Raw genomic sequence first — 17628 nt, forward strand, 5'->3', positions numbered from 1 at the left:
GAACCGGCCTTAATGGCATTTAAACTGGGCAGTTGGAACCAAGGATATCTCTACACATCTTAAAAAGTAAATCATCCACAGAGAGGAAACCAGTAAGGAAAAGTCATAAAATAATTACAGTACTGTAAGTACCACATTTACAAATTAGTTTTGTAAGTCTTATTCCTAAGGATTTCCAAACAATGCCACATGCAATATTACTTAAAAACTACGAGGGCATCCCCATTTTATGTTGTTGTGTGCGTGCACTTCAGGTCTTAAACTCATGCATGTGACACACTCTTCACGCTGCGTATTAAGTTTGACTTTAAGTGAGAAGCACAGAGGCATTCATCCATGCATACGTGTGCCAGTTACGCTGTCCCACTGATCCTCCACCAGACTGGCGCCCACCTGCCCCGCTGCACCAGGGCCAGCCCATCTGGGGCCCCCTCCCTGGAGGCTCTCCCATCGAGTCTGGGGTCAGCTTACACACTGCAGCCAAACCCATCACGGCCCAAACTGGATGCTATGGGGTCCTTCCTCCACGCCGATTCCTTCACTTGCTCTCGTACTTGGGTGCGGCAGGACTCGCTGCCCTGCTCTGCTCTCCCCTGGCAGGACCTCAGCGGCCACGGCCACCCTGCGGGGAATGCAGCCTGCCGCGCCTCTGTGCCTCTGCTCGCGCTGCTCTCTTTTGAAACCTCTTCTGCTCCTTAACCTCTTCCCCAAATCTAAGCTCACCTGACTGTGTCTCCAACACCTGAAGAATCTAAAAGCACCCAAAAGACGGATGTTGAAAAGAGCAGCCGGAACAATGGAGTGGGAAATCAAATAAAAGGTGATTCCATCAACTCTCCTTGTAAGAGATGAACCAATCCTTCCAGAAAAGTCACAGATTGTACGTAAGGAGTAAAGATGATACAATGCCATGTCCATGACACACAAAAAGGCCACTATGGATGCACAGAATCCATGTGTGTGAGATAAGCTACTTGAGTACATCGCAGTATGTGCTGGGTAAGGATCCTTATGATTGAGGCTTACTTATTGCACAATTTAAAATTACTGGACTAGGCAAAAAAAGCACTAAATTTAGCCTTGGCACTGTTTTGTACTGGCAATTCAGACAGGCTACATCTAAAATAAAAATGCGGCCGGGGAAGCAATGTTTTTTCCAGGCATGTTAGGATAACAGCACACACAACCACCAAACCCAAAGGCACTAGTGGGGAGAGGCCAGCAGCAGTGCAGGGTACCATGTCAAACGGTGGGACATCCAGGGGTAGCCCTATAGCTCTCTTAAGGTTTACAGAGATGAAAAAAATTCCTGCAATCAGCCAATAATCAATGAAGATCCGAATGATAGCCACTTATTAAAGCCCATCCAAGGAAATGCTCAGGGATGCTTTTAACTTAGAATAAATCAAAGTGGTTTGCATCACAAAAACATTTTCATACAAGGAGAGTATCTGTTTGCCTGTATGAAAAAAGTTTCTGCAGCCTGGGTAACAGCTTTGCTCAGAGAGCTATGAGGTTTCAGAAATGCTGCCTACCTTTGCAGTGTGTCACCCGGCGTTTCCCTTGTGATTTCGGAGACAGAGACAGAAGGGCTAGATGAAGAGACGGGAGTACTGCGAGTGTGACTGGCCTGCCTGCTCCCAGAGCGCGTGGGCTCTCGAGGGAGACCTGCCCTGCCCCCCACAGTAAGATCCGCACACAGCCCGGGGACTCTGACAGGTGCGAGCACCATGTGGCCCTGCGCGCTTAAGGCGATTACCTTTTCAGTGAGTAATTTCATGCTTCCTGAGAAGGAAACGAACACTAAAGCACATGCTGATAAATACAAAAGTTTGACTTTTATGTTTTAATTCTGAATTTATGAAAAAAAAACCAGAAACATTAAAATTAAATGAATTTATGTAACCAGTTACATACTTGTCCAATGTTTTGCATTTTAAATGCATTTTTAAATAAAGTTAAGATGCTAAAAAAATAGCATCTACTTTATTAAAAGATATGTTAAGAAAAGATCTACAGAAAGGTACATAGGAACTATTAGTTTGCGGTTTAGGAGATCATAGGCAGAAAAAGGAAAGCTACTTTTAGAACAAAGTTATATAACTTGATGCATCAGAAACTTTCCCTTGAAGAGAAATGCAAATGTTGGTGACAGAATACAGTTAGTAAGGAAGGAATAGCCAAGGCAACAGAAGTCTTTTAATCTAGAAATTCCATTACCGCATAGGTGGTGGCATTCCACTCTCTCCCTTACTGTCCTGTCTTAAATCGGTTTTAGCAGGGGTAAGTGAAGGGTTTGGTCTCTATGACTGTGTAACAGGCGGTCTTGCTGTCATTATCGGAGCCGTTGGTACCCAGGACCTAGCTGACAGCTCTCCATCTGGTCTGCACAAACACCAGTGCCCCCAAAATAGCTGCTTCTTATCCATCCCCCAAGTTCTGAGGAAGTGAGTGAGGGGGACCCAGATGAAAATTAAATCAGACTTACCTGCACTGAATACGGGCTCCTTGGGTTTGCTGTGAAAATAAAGCAAAAACAGTTTTTAAAGGGCACCTTGGGTGTTTGATCTCATTCACTTAAGGCTTCACAGCCATTTGCTGCAGTAGTTTGCCACGTTAACAGGAAAAACAAACCAATTTTCCCACAAAAGGAATATGTATAAATAAAAATGTCCAAAGCTAGGTGCAACAGTTTATAACCCTAACTTAATCGCCAGAGTTGTGCTTTTCATGGAAGAGCAAGTGTTTCGGAGGAAAAATTTTGGTTAATCAAGATGGGAATGGCCTTGTCTAAATGTGTGAAAAGGGTTGTTTTTCTTCTCCACGCTTTTTTGACAGATTATTTAAAGAACTTATTTAAAACTATCAAATTCCTGACCAAAGATCTTTTGGGTGAGGACTTGAGAGCTCACCTCCTAGGTGGGCGACTGCTCCGAGGAAGACAAGGGGGAGGGACAGAGGGGCAGGCAGAAGGGACGGATACGGGGTGTGGTGTCCCCAGCTCAGCCACCTCACGGGAGCCGTGGGGACACCACTGCTGACTCCAGACACCCTGGGTGCCCAGCACCAACAGGCTGAGACCACCACACCTGGGAAACCAAACCCACAAAGGGTTCAAGGACAGTGCCGCAAATGGGCAGAGGTCACCCCTAGGTGCAAGTGTCCCACAAGGAAAGCTTCCACGAGGGGTCCCCAGGTGCAGAAGGAGAAGGTGGGCCATGGCTGCAGGCCCACTGCTTCCCGTCAGGGGCATTCCTCCCGAGACGACCACCTGTGCTGAGACGGCGCCATCTCCATTCCACACTGGGACAGGGATGTTCAGGGAACCCAGGGAGTGTGAACGGCAAGTGAGCCAGAGTCTGGGAGACACCAAAGTTCATGCTGTTTTCCACACACCATCCAGATTCCCAGACTTCCTCCTGCTTTAAGACATGGAGCAAGATGCAAGGCACAGGTGAGAGCCATGAGGTGTGCCGGTTTCATCCTCACTCCTTACATGTTGCTAGAAGCACACATGCATTTTTTGTTGTGCATATTTAAAAAAAAAAAAACCTGAGTAGATCTATTCCTAATATTACTCCTAATTTTTATTTTGAAATACAACGAAAAATACCATGAATAAAGATTACCATAAATCCTATAAGATAATAAATATTAATATCATTATGTATTAATATCCTTGATTTCCTGATAATTTCATGTAGTACACAGGGTGAGGTAGTGGGGGCTACCGCTTTGCTGATGCTTTAAAAGTGCTTTACACTGTTCACACGTGTGTTTTGTAGATAAATCTGCTACAGGCTTCCTTTTCCAAATTCCAAACTAGAGTAATTGGAATAGTACTATACAAGCATGGCACCACCTTTTAACCTAAAAGCCTAGCTCTTAGCTTGGACCTGTACAATCTCCATGAGACTTCTTTATTTTTCTGACCTCATCTCCCTTCACTGTGTTCCCTGCTGTTCCCTGAACCTGCCAGGCAGGCCCCTGTGTCAGGTGTTTGCTCAGGCACCCCCCGGACTGTCATCCCTACAGCTGCTGCTAGAACCTGTTCCCTGCTGACTCAGCAACCTCCTCAGGCCTCTGCCACACCCTGTCCCTCATGCTTCACTTTTCTCTACAGCACTCATGTCATTTTGTTTCTCCCACTAGGAGGTAAGCTCCGCGAGGGCAGGGGTCTCTGTTTCATTCACTGCCATCTTCCCCTTGCCTAGAACCAGAGACAGGGCTACCCAGGGCCTGGTGCGAGGCCTGGCGTGCAGATGTGTGTCTCTCGGTTGTCCAGTCCTCAGACTTCGCTTTCCCCTTCCCTCCTTGGGGAGTGGAGGGCAAGGCCTAGAAGTATGGAAATTTGGTTTTCCTGCCCTGCCCTCAGATCAGAGCAGGCCTGGCCTGCCTCTGCCTCGGAAAGGGTCTCTCTCAGAAGCCCGTCCTGCTCCCTCCCGTCTGCCACGAGTGCTCACAGGGCATCTGTGCAAAAGGGGTGTGTGTTTGCGAAAGGGAAGGTTCCCCTTGTGTGTGGAGCCCCCAAGGATTCCAAACTCTCCTGCCAGTCCACACCGAGCCTTTAACAATCCTATAAAGTTTCAGCTGTTTTCTTCTCACTCCATCTACGAGGGCTGCTTTCTCTTCTTGCTGCTCTGCCAAGATGAAAGCAGGCACGGGGCCTGTCCCTCCTAAGAGGGGCTTGATACTTTTTGGATTTTAGTTCATCATACTACTTTGTGACCTCAGCTCTAAGGTGGGTTTAAAATAGCTACGATTTGGGAGATTACCTGGCTTGTTCTCATTGTTAGGGTGGGAGTGACATTCTTGTGCTTTTCTGTGTGCTAAGCAGAAGCAGAAGTCTTGACTCCAAATTTTATACACACTATTAGGTTCACAGGCAGGGTGAGGCCAGGAGGAGGGAAGCTGAAACATACACCCCAGGGCACATCTCCGAATCACAGAAACAGAATCAAAGGGAAGCCAGGTAGGCAATCGAAAGATATTTTTTTCATGACTTTGATCATGAAAGTAGAAAGATGCAAAAGCTATGAACAAAGAAGCAATCCAGAACTTTTCCTAGAGATAGAACAAAGCAAGTATGGACTATGTTCCTCTTAGAAAGGAAGATCCATAGGAGAATGTGAACTCCAAATACAGAGAAGCTCACCGACTCTCGATGCTGAAGTACTACAAGAGGAAGAATGAAAGATTTCTGTTAAAAGATTGGAAAAAAGTAAGAGTGTTCACAACTGAAGATCACCAAGACAAGTACCAGGTGGTGCTAAAATGCTTGTATTTCTTTAAATCATGCTTTAGACTATGTATCACTTTTTGGTATGTTGTATTTAGAAAATATATTGTTGTTATGTTTCATTAGCTTGGGAAGTTCAATTTTTATTGAAAAAACATAGTATATTTACTTTAGAACCCATCATCCCTGCCAAGGCACCACCATCTTCCCTAAAAGGCAAGCGGAGTACCTGGGAAGAGGTAACCTCACTCATGCACGCAAGCCTGACAGACACAAACGCTCACGATGACAGTGACACTTCTGAACTACCGACAGAAAGGCAGACCTAAAGAATATATAGTGACAACAATGGTCCAAAGTGAAAGACACTGCGGCCTCTTGTCACAGTTAACTGGAGCCACACACTGAACATTTGTCCTTCCAGAACTCACAGTCACTAGAGCTGAGAGCAGGCCCTTCAAAGCCAGCACTGTTTGAAACATACGTGGGCTGTGGTGACCACTTCTCAAGGTGTTATGCAGTGTGTTTCTGGTCACCCATTCCTCAATGTGAGCTAAGTGGAAGACATTAAGTGGGTGACTTAACACTCTTGGCAGGTAGGGTGTGGCTCCTTGCGGGGAAGAATGCCCAGTCCTGTTGTAGGAAGGGTGAATAAATGCCAGGTCCAGAATGAGACTGCATTCATTCCTCACCCAGGACAGGGTTGATAAAGATCTGACACCCACAACAGAAGTGAGCCCAGAGGAGAGAAAGGATTTTCCCTCTGGTGAACAAACTCTCACTGCTTGGCTGTTCCGGCAACAGGTGTGGCCAGTATCTCCAGGATGCACAGTACCACAATCCGATGCAGTTTTTACTGTGTGTCTTGGCAGGATGGAGATTTGCTGAGGGAGCTTAGCCATATGCTCCCTTGAGCTGGTTGGTTCAGCAGATGATCCCAAGGACTTTTAGAAGACATAAGCAGTCCTGGGCACTTGTGAAGGATGCAAGGTGCACTTGGGCCTTCACCAGGCCAGACCAATAGCTGCAAGTGGCGATGGCAGAGGACTGGATATTTGGCCCAAGGACAAACTCCCACCCTGAGTTGTAAGGCTCACACCAATACAGAGCAGCACACTCACCACCAATGAGGCAGCTACGACCAACTAAGTCTAATATACACTTTGAAATTCCTGAAAGTGTTCGCTGTGGACTTTGGATGCAGACACTGTCTAATAGTGGTTTTTTTATTAATTTGATAAAACTCATATTTGTCACACTGTGAACTGGTGTTTTCATGGAAAAGAGCTCCATAAGAACCTGTTCAGACCGTGACTTGACAGACAGTCACCGTGCTTCTCCTCTGTGGGGGTGCTGCCCTTAGCACTCGCATCTAGGTTAACCGACTTACCCTGCGTTCCTGAAAGGGGGCTCGGGGCCGGGTCCTGAATGCTGCAGGTCTTGGACACACAGGGGAGTGTGTAACAGAGCCCTGGGAGACTAGGACTGGAGCAGAACCGACAGGGGCCAAATGCTCCTTGAGCAGAGATACTTGCTTACGGAAGTGATTAAGAAGGCTTCATCCGGAGGAGTCTACTCCAAAGTTAAACGCGTTATTTCCCTGTAACTTATTCACATCATAAAAACTATGGCTCTGAGCAAAACATGACTTCCTTTGAAAATGATTTCATGTGATAAAATAAAGTCCCTTCTGGAAGTCGAAATATTCTACAATGGAAATAATGATTCTGTATAAAAATTGCCCTTAGGCAGCTTTTCACTAGAAATAGGGTCACTTAGGAACCCTCTATTAAAAATGTTTCTAAGTCTCTGGAGACTTTATTGGGGACAAAAACTACTGCTTCATAGACATCTCCAGTGAACACTTCCGGCTTAACGCGGCAGCGCAGAGCCGGGCGTGGCGTGGGCAGGCCGTGCTCTCGGGCTCGGGCAAGGAGCTGCCCTCCACGGGCCTCGCCTCCTTCATCTACAAAGCGGGGACATGGCTGTGAGGTGCAGGGTGTCGTGGGAGTCAATAAAACGTGTAACAAAGTGCTCAACACATGGTTATTGATTATTTTACTTCCTTATTTCTCCTACTTTCACTGACAAGAACCCATGTGTATTTCTGGACTCCTCACTTAATAGTCTCAAAACTAAAACAACATAAAGAATATTAGCACTTATTTTAAAATTTATTAAACTATAAACGACCCCATGCTTTGAAGAGTAAAACAATTTTCTCAGTAAAAAGATGCTTAATTTAAATCACCTGATTTCCAACACAAAATGTTCTGAAATCTAAAATGTGGTGTTAAATTTGCCTACCCATAGGTGGTGCTGTTTACTTAGTTCTTCAATAAATGATGCTGGGAAAACTGGACAGCCACGTGTGGAAGACAGAAACAGGATCCACACCTTTCACCTCTCACAAAAATCAACTCACGGTGGATAACAGACTTAAACCTAAGGCATGAAACTATAAGAATTCTAGAGGAAAACATTGGAAAAGTATTTCCTAGGCAAAGAATTTATGAAGAAGGCCCCAAAGGCAATCACAGCAACAACAAAAATAAATAAATAGGACCTGATCAAATTAAAAAGCTTCTGCACAGCCAAAGAAACTATCATGAGAGCAAACAGACAACCTACAGAATGGGAGAAAATATTCATATGCTACACATCCTATAAAGGGCTGATAACTAGAATCTATTCAGAACTCAGGAAAACCAGCAAGAAAAAAATCAAACAACCCTATCAAAAAGTGGGCGAAGGACATGAACAGAAACTTTTCAAAAGAAGACAGAATGGCCACCAAATATGAAAAAATGCTCAACATCTCTAACCATCAAGGAAATGTAAATCAAAACCACAATGATATATCACTTATCACCAGTGAGAATGGCCTTTATCAAAAAGTCCCAAAACAACAAATGTTGGCATAGATGTGGAGAGACAGGAACACTCATACACTGCTGGTGGGACTGCAAACTAGTGCAACCTCTGTAGAAAGCAATATGGAGATACCTCAAAGTGATACAGGTAGACCTACCATTTGATCCAGCAATCCCATCACTGGACATCTAACCAAAAGAACAAAACACATTCTATAATAAAGACATCTGCACTTGAATGTTTATAGCAGCACAATTCACTATTGCAAAGATGTGGAAACAACCCAAGTGCCCATCAATACATGGGTGGATTAATAAAATGTGGTATACGTATACCATGGAGTACTATTCAGCTGCAAGAAACAATGACGATCTAGCATCTCTTGTATTATCCTGGATAGAGCTGGAACCCATTCTATTAAGTGAAGTATCACAAGAATGGAAAAACAAACACCATCAAATTGGTTTTAACTGATCAACACCTAAGTGCACATATAGGACTAACATTCATCGGGTGTCGGGCAGACGGGAGGGGGGAGGAGGGGATGGGTGTATACACACATAATGAGTGCGATGCGCGCCGTCTGGGGGATGGACACACTTAAAGCTCTGACTCGGGGGGGGGCAAGGGCAATATATATAACCTAAACATTTGTACCCCCATAATATGCTGAAATAAAAAAAAAATACACAGTTCTTAAACAGCTATGTTTTTAAATGAAATAGAGTCCTGCACTGCATAACGACCTTTCAGTCAAGACAGACCGCATACCTGATGGTGGTCCCTTATAAGATTGTAATGCCGTACTCTGTACCTTCTCTATGTTTAGATGTGCTCAGACACACGAATACTTCCCCACTGCGTCACAGCCCCCCACGGGATTCAGCACAGGAACCGCATGCACGGGCCTGTGGCCCAGGAGCAACAGGCCGCACCACATCCAGCCAGGTGTGCAGACGGCTGCACGGTCTAGCCTGGCGAAGTCCACCCTATGACGCTCACACAACAACATCATCACTGAATGAGGCACTTCTCACAACGTATCCCTGATGTCAGGGAACACCTGACTGTACACAGTATCCTTTCATTCATTCAACAAATATCTATTGAGCAGCCACTGTGTGCCAGGCATCATGCAAAGGACTAAGACACACAGAAGTGACACAGCTCTGCCTCCGTCTGCCCCTCAAAGCTTAAGGGAGGGCAGGGGGTGCCTGGGTGTGGGAGGAGGGAGCAGGAGCTGCAGGTAAAGGTAACACAATCTGTAAAGCACCTGGCTCAGACTAGGGGCCTGGGAAGCTTCCCGGAGACAGGAACACCCTAACTGAGTCCTGAAGGGTGAGCTAGAGTTCGTCCAAACACATTTGCCCTCCTCCCTCCCGCCTCCCCCCAAACTCCACATACATACAAATGTCATTTGGGAGAAGAAAACGCCCCCCACCCTCTTAATAAGTTCTAGAAGGTGTATGCATTAGAATAATCCATTAGGCTATGCATTTGTTTGTGTGGTTTTCTGTAACTTTGCTTTATTTTACAATAAAATAAAAAGATTTTTCTAAATATGCTGTCTTCTCACTTTAGACTGGCATTTCTTTACTGAAGACTGAGCTTGATCACCTTTTCATTGGTTAATTGGCTAATTGTATTTCCTTCTCAGTGACTTTCCTGTTCAGATCCTTTACCAGTTTTTCTGTTGTGTTATCTTTTTCTCCCTGGTTTGTGTTGAGAGCTTTGAAAACCGAGGAAACTGACCCTTCAGTTATTGTGTCATTAACATTTGTGGAGAGAACGAATCTTTCTGTGCTTCTCCTTCCTACTCCCCACCACGCCTTCCACCTATTAACACGTTCTGAACACAGTTGGTGCTCAACGAGTTACTCAGGCCTGTGGAACTGAATGGGCAAGGGGACCAAAGAAACTTTCAGAATTTCTGATTCCTCCCTTTTCAGGCTGGGGTAAAGGCAGAAACAGGACTTGGGGAATTTCAAAATGTCCCCAAGATTAAAGGCACTTGAAATTTGGGGAGTGGGATGAACGAAGGTGTGCAGACAGCAATTCCGATACTTTGGGGTAGGGATGATAATGCTCGTAGCTGCCCCTCAGGGAGCGCCAGGTGTAGGCACACTCCGCACCTGGGACTCTACATGATCTCACACGATCCCTGCTCCAACCCTGTAAGACAGGTACTGTTTTTTCAGTCACTGAGGAAAACCCCAAAGAGATTAAGAAAGTTGACAATCACACAACAAATAGTGGCAGAGCTGGGATTAAAACTTGGTTGTGGCGATAAAGCCCTATCATTTTAATCTTCTTTTGTTATACTGACTGGGTAGTAAGATTCCTTCAACAGACGTTTGAGTATCCCCTCTGTGCTGAGCACTGTTCTAGTTGTTGGCCTGGTCTGACAGGATTGGAAACATTAGAAACACCTATTGGTACCTAAACGTCCAACTAAAAAAATACCTTTGGCTTATTTTAGACATGACATCTAAAATAATGTCATAAGAGTATATTTACTGACACAAGATGTGCCCATACAGCAAAATGTGCCATTTTGTGGGTTTCCTAAGACACGTTACTTGTGTAATAAATAAATTACCTCAGAAAAGAAAAAATCTTGCTGGGGAAAAGTGTGATGTGTTGGGGAGGTCTGGGGGTCAGGGCACAGGAGAGGATGGGGAGCCAGTGGATGAAGGGCCTTGAACCCCAGGCTACAGAGCAAGATTTAGATCACACCACTTTACAATACATTAGACAAACTAGAGGAAAAGCAACTTTGAGCCTTGAGCACCTTAAGGTGAAATAGTCAAAAGACCGTTTCACCGAACGCCAGAGCTTCAGAAAGGAGGGCTCTGGGCGCCTGGCCCCCTGGCTCTCACGTCTCGAGGAAACCACAGGGCCACGGCACGCTGGTGCTCAGCTCACGCCACATAGACGGGCACCATGCCTGAGGGAACCCGTCTCACTTGTGAGTATCTTCGTTAACTTGAAGTTTTCTTTTTTCATATTTGTTGACTCCAAAGATGGGCAGTTTATACATATGTTACAACAAAGTTTCCAACAGATGGCTGAAACGTGTCCTACTCTAACAAAATCAGCTCATTATGACAACTTTTAGATGGAAACAGTGTCTTGCTTACAAAGTTGACACATCTCATTCCCCTCAGAATTAAGGGGGAAGTAGTTTGATAATTGAAACACTTTATCAATCTAGCAACATCTAACATAAACTGTGCTTCTAAATAAGTAGCCATTTTTTATCACTATAAAATACTTCTTTAATTTAAAAAATTTCCCTATCAGATTAATATACTGGCTACATTTTACAAGTCTTCCATGAGAATGTTAATTGATGATTCTCTATTTAAATTTAATAAGTACTTCATGATGACATGAATAACTATATAATTATGAATATTCATTTACCATCAATAATACATAAATGAAAATATTGCAATGCCATATATTGCTTTTGTTTTTTATGGAAGTTTTGTCAGTGCAAAGATTAAAAGCTGTTAAAATGTTGTGGCTGCTGTGAAGTATTTTAAAATGATAAACATTCTAAGATAAAGGTCTACCGTGTCACAAGACAATGTTAAATCTAGTGACCATTTCTAAAGGAAATGAGATACAGGAGCAAGATGATTGAAACTGTCACAGAGGGTACAGTTTTATGACAGCAAAACAGATCATTATTTTAAAATAAATTATATCTTGAAAAAAGTGAATGTTTAGGACTTCACAAACACTTATTTTGTGTTCAATAATAAGACTTGTACAATTTATATGGAATGGCTTTATATTTGCTATAATTATTATTATTGAGTAATGCACACATGCTTATGTGGAGTTGTTTTTCTTGAGCAAGGGGAGCCTTTTTCTAATTTATGCAACAGTGCCACATGTGCTAACAACAGCTTTGCACAGGGTGTGTGAAAAGTCATAAGCTTTATAGCTAATAATCTGTAATTGATACAAGTTAAAGCACTGCCATGTGTGACTGATTTGTTTCTTCTACAAAGCAGGACAGATTCGAAGTTATGCCTCTGGTATCAGCATTCCAACGAGCTTTCCGGAGTGTAGACCGGGACTCCACAACAGTGGGCAGACTGGAATCACACACAACCCGCAGACTAGCTACCTACTGATGCCAACTGGGAGAATCACAAAGATTGATAATAGTTTTCCATGGGTAGATTTTGTCAAAATCCAGATTGCAAGCATTGGACTGCGTCACTTATGTGAATGTAATTTAAAGCATGTCAAATGAGAAAAAAGACTGGTCACTTCAGATGTCATCTAGTGCCTTCATCTTACAAATGAGGAAAATAAAGTTTGGAATTTTGGAAAGCCTCATAAATTATCTTTCCCTGCTGTGCACAGTCTCTTTTTATAGCAACTATCGTAGCGATGATGACCACTTACTGAGCGCCAAGTACTATGCTGGGTGTTTTCCTATGAGTTAGCTCATTTGTAAGATTCAAGGGAATTAGGTTTCAAGTTCCTAAATCACAGAAGAAAAAACTGATGTTTGGAGAAGTTAAGGCAGAACTGATTTACAAACCCATATCTTTCTTTTACTGCAGCTCCTGCACCCTTTCCATTGTCTTGCTGCCTGCGGTAACCAAACAAAGACAATCTTTTAAAATGCAGGGCAGCCTACTAGGACAATGAACAAATGCTAGTAAATGACGGGGATGAGACCATACCATCTTGGGACCACTGAATGCAGTAATGTTTCAGAAAGGAATTTGGTGGGGGCCACCTCCCTACATCTTTCTTTGCACACGCCAGATCCCCAAGACAGGCATTTCTCAGCAAGACTCTAGTTCTGCTTTGGTGCTGGGTTAAAGCAGCCCAGGAGTGGGGCTGCTCACACGGGAATAGAGAGGAAGAGGTCAGGCAGCCACTGAGTTGCCAAGTTGACCTTCACTTCTACTGCGTCTTAGCTGCTTCTTTCTGTCTCAGTTACTGCTGCTGTTATTCCTAGGGGCCCCTTAAAGGTATCCACCAGCACCAGCAATTACCTAAGAGAAGATGTAACTCTCTCCAAAAGCCCCCTGGTATGTACAACTCAATCAGCTCTGCGTTATGCTGGCCTCGACCATTCCTGGGTTCTAATGAGACAAAGAATTTGTTATTATCATTATTATTATATATATTTTTTGAGATAGAGTCTTGCTCTGTTGTCCAGCGAGAGTGCAATGGTGTCAGTCTAGCTCAAAGCAACCTCAAACTCCTAGGCTCAAGCGATCCCCCTGCCTCAGCCTCCCGAGTAGCTGGGACTACAGACACGTGCTACTACCCCAGCTAATTTTTTCTATTTTTAGTAGAGATGGGGTCTCACTCTCACTCAGGCTGGTCTCAAACTCTCAAACTCAAGCGATCCTCCTGCCTGGGCCTCCCAAAGTACTAGGATTACAGGTGTGAGCCACTGCATCTGGCCAAGAATTTATTTTTAAATGGACATGTTAGTTGCCTGAATTCTTCTGGGGAAATGATTAGTCAATTTTCCCAGTCTCTTATTTCCAAATCAAAATTTCCTACCATGGCACTTTTCAAAAAACCCTTTGTAAATATCTTTTATGGAAATATTTACCCAGCACATTTACCAAAGCCGTAAGACTTTAAAGATAAAACAGATCTGGAGTTTACACAACGCAGATTCTTTTGGAAATTCTTAATAAAAATCAGATGTGCAGGGGAGGAGCCAAGTTTTTAAGAACTGCCAAAATGTAGACATTTCAGGTCAATTTCCAAGCTTACCCTAAATTCAGAGAAGCACCTTCTACTAACTCACACTCTGTTGCCATTGAGTAGTCTAAGTTAGAAGACAGAACCCATAACAATGGTTTTTGAATTTGTTAACTGCCTGTGGACTTGACCTGCTACAGATGTGAGAAGTGTCTGTATCTTTTCTACAAAAGATATTTTTTAGGAATAAAACCGAAAAAGAGTTTAAGCTTTCTTTATGGGACTGAATTGCAACAATGGATTTACAAACTTGGAATTTTTACAGCCTATGGGTTGAAGTCAATTGCTTTATTACTAAGCCTTCTCCTTACATGAACATTTGGAAAAAAAAAAACATGTTTGGCCTCTGAAGCTGAAATTTCTTCCTAAGTTTTGCTAAACAGAGAGAATCAAATTAAAGTACAATGTTAGGTAGATACAGACAAACTGATCTCACCTACATAATACATTATGTAGATATAAATACATTATGCAGACAAAAGACAAGCTGCTAAAATGCCAAAAAGCAGCTTTCAAGAATAAAATGTTACTATTAGTTTCACAGACATTTATCATAATCCATTATTAACTGAACTCATAGAGAAATTCAAAATTCAGAGTAAGTATATTTCACATAACCAGAAAGAAAAATGGTTCATATTTCTGATGTTAGTATCAATATTAAAAATAGCCTCTGACAAATCATAAAATTGCAACTTTTCACCCACTCTGTTCTCAGAAAATACTGCTGATAAACTTAAGACAGTCCATTAAAATTAATTTTAAAATGTCAGCGGGGTGAACAGAAATATAAGGTGCCCCATATGGAAATTCAGAATGGCTCTCCAAGTTCCACGTACATGGCATTAGGCAAATTCTCAGGAAATACTTTGTCTACACAGGGTGCTGGGAGTTCAGGTTACAGTTTTTCTACCTGGATAATTTGTCTGAAGTGTGACTGGCAGCTGCCCTCAAACAGCTGCTGGATCAGCACCCACAATAATCTCAGCAGAAGGCCTGTGCCCCCGAGAGAGCTTCTAGCTTGTCTGAACACTGGGGACTCTTCTGATTCATCTCTGGGCAGGAGAGGTGACAAAATGTCTAGACCGCAGGAGCCGGCAGGTACGCCATCCTTACCTTTCACTGTTCTTTTTGCCACTTGAAGAACTGCTGGTGGAACCCGTCCGAGTCCGGTTTCCTTTGGAGTCCCCGTTGCTCTCCCTGCGACCACCAGGAGACACTCGTTCCGAAGAGCTGGTCCGCTTGATGCTACCAAAAGTGCATAAAAGTAAATGATGACGAGATCCTTAATGTCCAGTTTTATTTTACTGCTAAGTATAAAAATATATAAATAGAGAATGTCATACTTCCACGTGGATATTCAAAAGATAGATTGGTTCAAAAATTCTAATTATAAAGATCAAAAAAGCTTCTCAGTACGTCACTTGGAATCACTCTCTCTGCTCACTGCCTTTGTAACTGAGGCAATTAGCGCAGTTCAAAGTCACAGAGAAAAAGGAAAAGTTAAGATCCCCAACAATACTGTGTGAGAGCCCTCGAGGGGCTTACAGGGAAGTGATCCTGCCCCTGAACAGGCTTCAGTCTAGATAGTGGTGCTGGACCAGGGGTGATGATGCCCCAGGAGACATCTGGCAATGTCTGGAGACATGTTTGGTTGTCACAGCTGGGGAAGGGGCTGCTATCAGCATGTAGTGGGTACAGGCCAGGGATGCTGCGAAACCTCCTACAGTGCCCAGGACAGCCCCTACAACCAAGAGTTATCCATCCCGAAATACCAATAGTGCCATCACAGAAGAACTCTGGCTAAAGGCACCCATGTGACAAAAACAAGTAGGATGCCAGGGCAACGACAAAAACTTTCCACTGTATGTGAAATCTTTGCTTAGCCGTGGTGCCCACGGAAGTGCTCAACTTCACTCTGTATAACCAAGAGGGGCTAGAGTGGTTAGAAGCCTGGGAAGGGAAGCCTGGGAAGGGAAGCCTGGGAAGGCTTCCTGAAGACTGAATTTCTGGAAAAGATCAAGTGAGTGGCTTGATGTGTTCTTATCACAAAGGTGGGAAGCGCTTGCTCTAGGAAAAGGGATACCCTATACACGGGTAATTCACAGGCATGAAGGGTAAACCAGAGCCAGGGCCCAGGGTGAAGGTGGGTTGTTCCCTCTTACAGCATGCTATGGACTGATGTCTGCGTCCTCCCAAAATTCATATGTTGAAATCCTGACCCCCAGAGTGATGGTGTTAGGAGGTGGGGCCTTTGGGAGGAGATTAGGTCATGAGGGTGGAGCCCCATGATGAGATTAGTGCCTTACAGAAGGGAGCCCAGAGAGCTGCCTCGCCCTCTGCCATGTGAGAAGACAGGCAGTCTCCACCCTGGAGAGGGCCCTCCCCAGACCTGACCATGCTGGTACCTGATCTCAGACGTCCAGCCTCCAGCACTGTGAGAAGTAAATGTCTGTTGTTTATAAGCCGCCCAGTCTATGGCACTTTGTTACAGCAGCCTGAACTCGCTAAGACAGAGCACGTAACTGTATTGTAGGTATCTCTGCTATTTTTTTTTAATCTTCATCATTAGTCCACACATTTCTTGAGATCATATCACGTTTATCACTTTGCCTACTTTGCAGAGCCTCATATAGAAATTTGATGCATACTTACAAAATGAAAGGGTGAAATAAATGGAAGTATCACACATTGACCCTGTCACAGGAAGAGACATGAACTACTTTTTTTGTTTAAGAGACTGGGTCTCACTCTGTCACCCAGGCTGGAGTGCAGTGACACGGTCATTGACGAACTGCTTTAATGTAGCACCTGCTCTGTAAGCAAGAAGTGGAGGGGGGGGGGTTGGAGCTAGTCCAGGGCCGTGGCTCTGGGAAGAGGCACACACATGGCGGGGTCTGGCCTGGACACACAGAGTTGGAGGTGTGGCTGGGTGAAAATACAAGTCTGTAACTCTTGAGATGGCTCGGGACACGATCTGCCCATCTGGCGCGCACTGAGCCATCCATGGGGAGGAAACCACCAAGGCAGGAGAATGAGAAAAGCCCGCAGGGAAACAGTGGTTTTTTAAGATGTGGGCTGAGAAAACACCAGGGGAGTCTGGGGTAGCAGAGACACCAGGAGAGGAGTGGTGGGCAGAGCCGGGCACACGCGCAGGGCTGGTGATGGTGCCGGTGCCTTGCAGAGTGGGTGAGAACTGGCAGTGAGGGAGCCTCAGGTTGAGGCTTGAGTGAGCACAGCTCCAGCGGAGACTGCACAACAACCCACCTCGACAAGGGGTGCACAGGAGCTGAGGAACTTAAGACAGTGACACTGCTGCTACCGCCGAATTCCAGAGCCCTCATCTCTCGTAATTACAGAGCACGCCTCCCACACGGGCAGCTCCTGCCTGGCGGCCAGTGGCTCTCGCTTCCTTACCTTCCTTTCACTCTCTCTTTCTCCTCGGTCTATTCCTCCCTTGGCCTAACTTTCAGTCGTCCTTGCTCTGAGACTCCAACCATTCAGTAAGTAATCTCTTAGCATGTTTTTATAAACCCCACGGTGTGTTGGCTTCTGAAAACTTACTTCACTCTCAGTGTGAGCAAATGTAAATAAAATGACCACGTGAATTATTAATTTATTTTAATACGCTTTCTGCCGTCTGGTAACCGAGGAAGCTCTGCATGTACAGCAGAATCTTACAACTGCAATCTGAATGGGTGTGCCTTGAAGTCACAATGTGAGTTTTTAGAATGTTCAATTTGGGGATAAGGAAATTACAG

General features: G+C 44.3%; 1 protein-coding gene across 3 annotated transcripts in view; it reads right to left on the minus strand.

The window, feature by feature from the left end:
- Positions 1–17628, minus strand: part of EML1 (EMAP like 1) — a 168739-nt gene that overhangs the window by 31171 nt on the left and 119940 nt on the right. For 2 of the 3 annotated variants that reach the window (XM_045560982.1, XM_045560976.1), the window contains exons 4-5: positions 14984–15115; positions 2489–2517 (exon numbers count right to left, since the gene is read on the minus strand). In XM_045560982.1, the coding sequence (XP_045416938.1) occupies positions 2489–2517; positions 14984–15115 (161 nt within the window). Of the gene's footprint in view, positions 1–1535; positions 1593–2488; positions 2518–14983; positions 15116–17628 lie in introns of all 3 variants that reach the window. The other variant, XM_045560988.1, reaches the window with a different exon arrangement.

Source organism: Lemur catta, chromosome 1 (genome assembly GCF_020740605.2).
Source record: "Lemur catta isolate mLemCat1 chromosome 1, mLemCat1.pri, whole genome shotgun sequence".
In the NCBI taxonomy this organism is placed as follows: Eukaryota; Metazoa; Chordata; class Mammalia; order Primates; family Lemuridae; genus Lemur; species Lemur catta.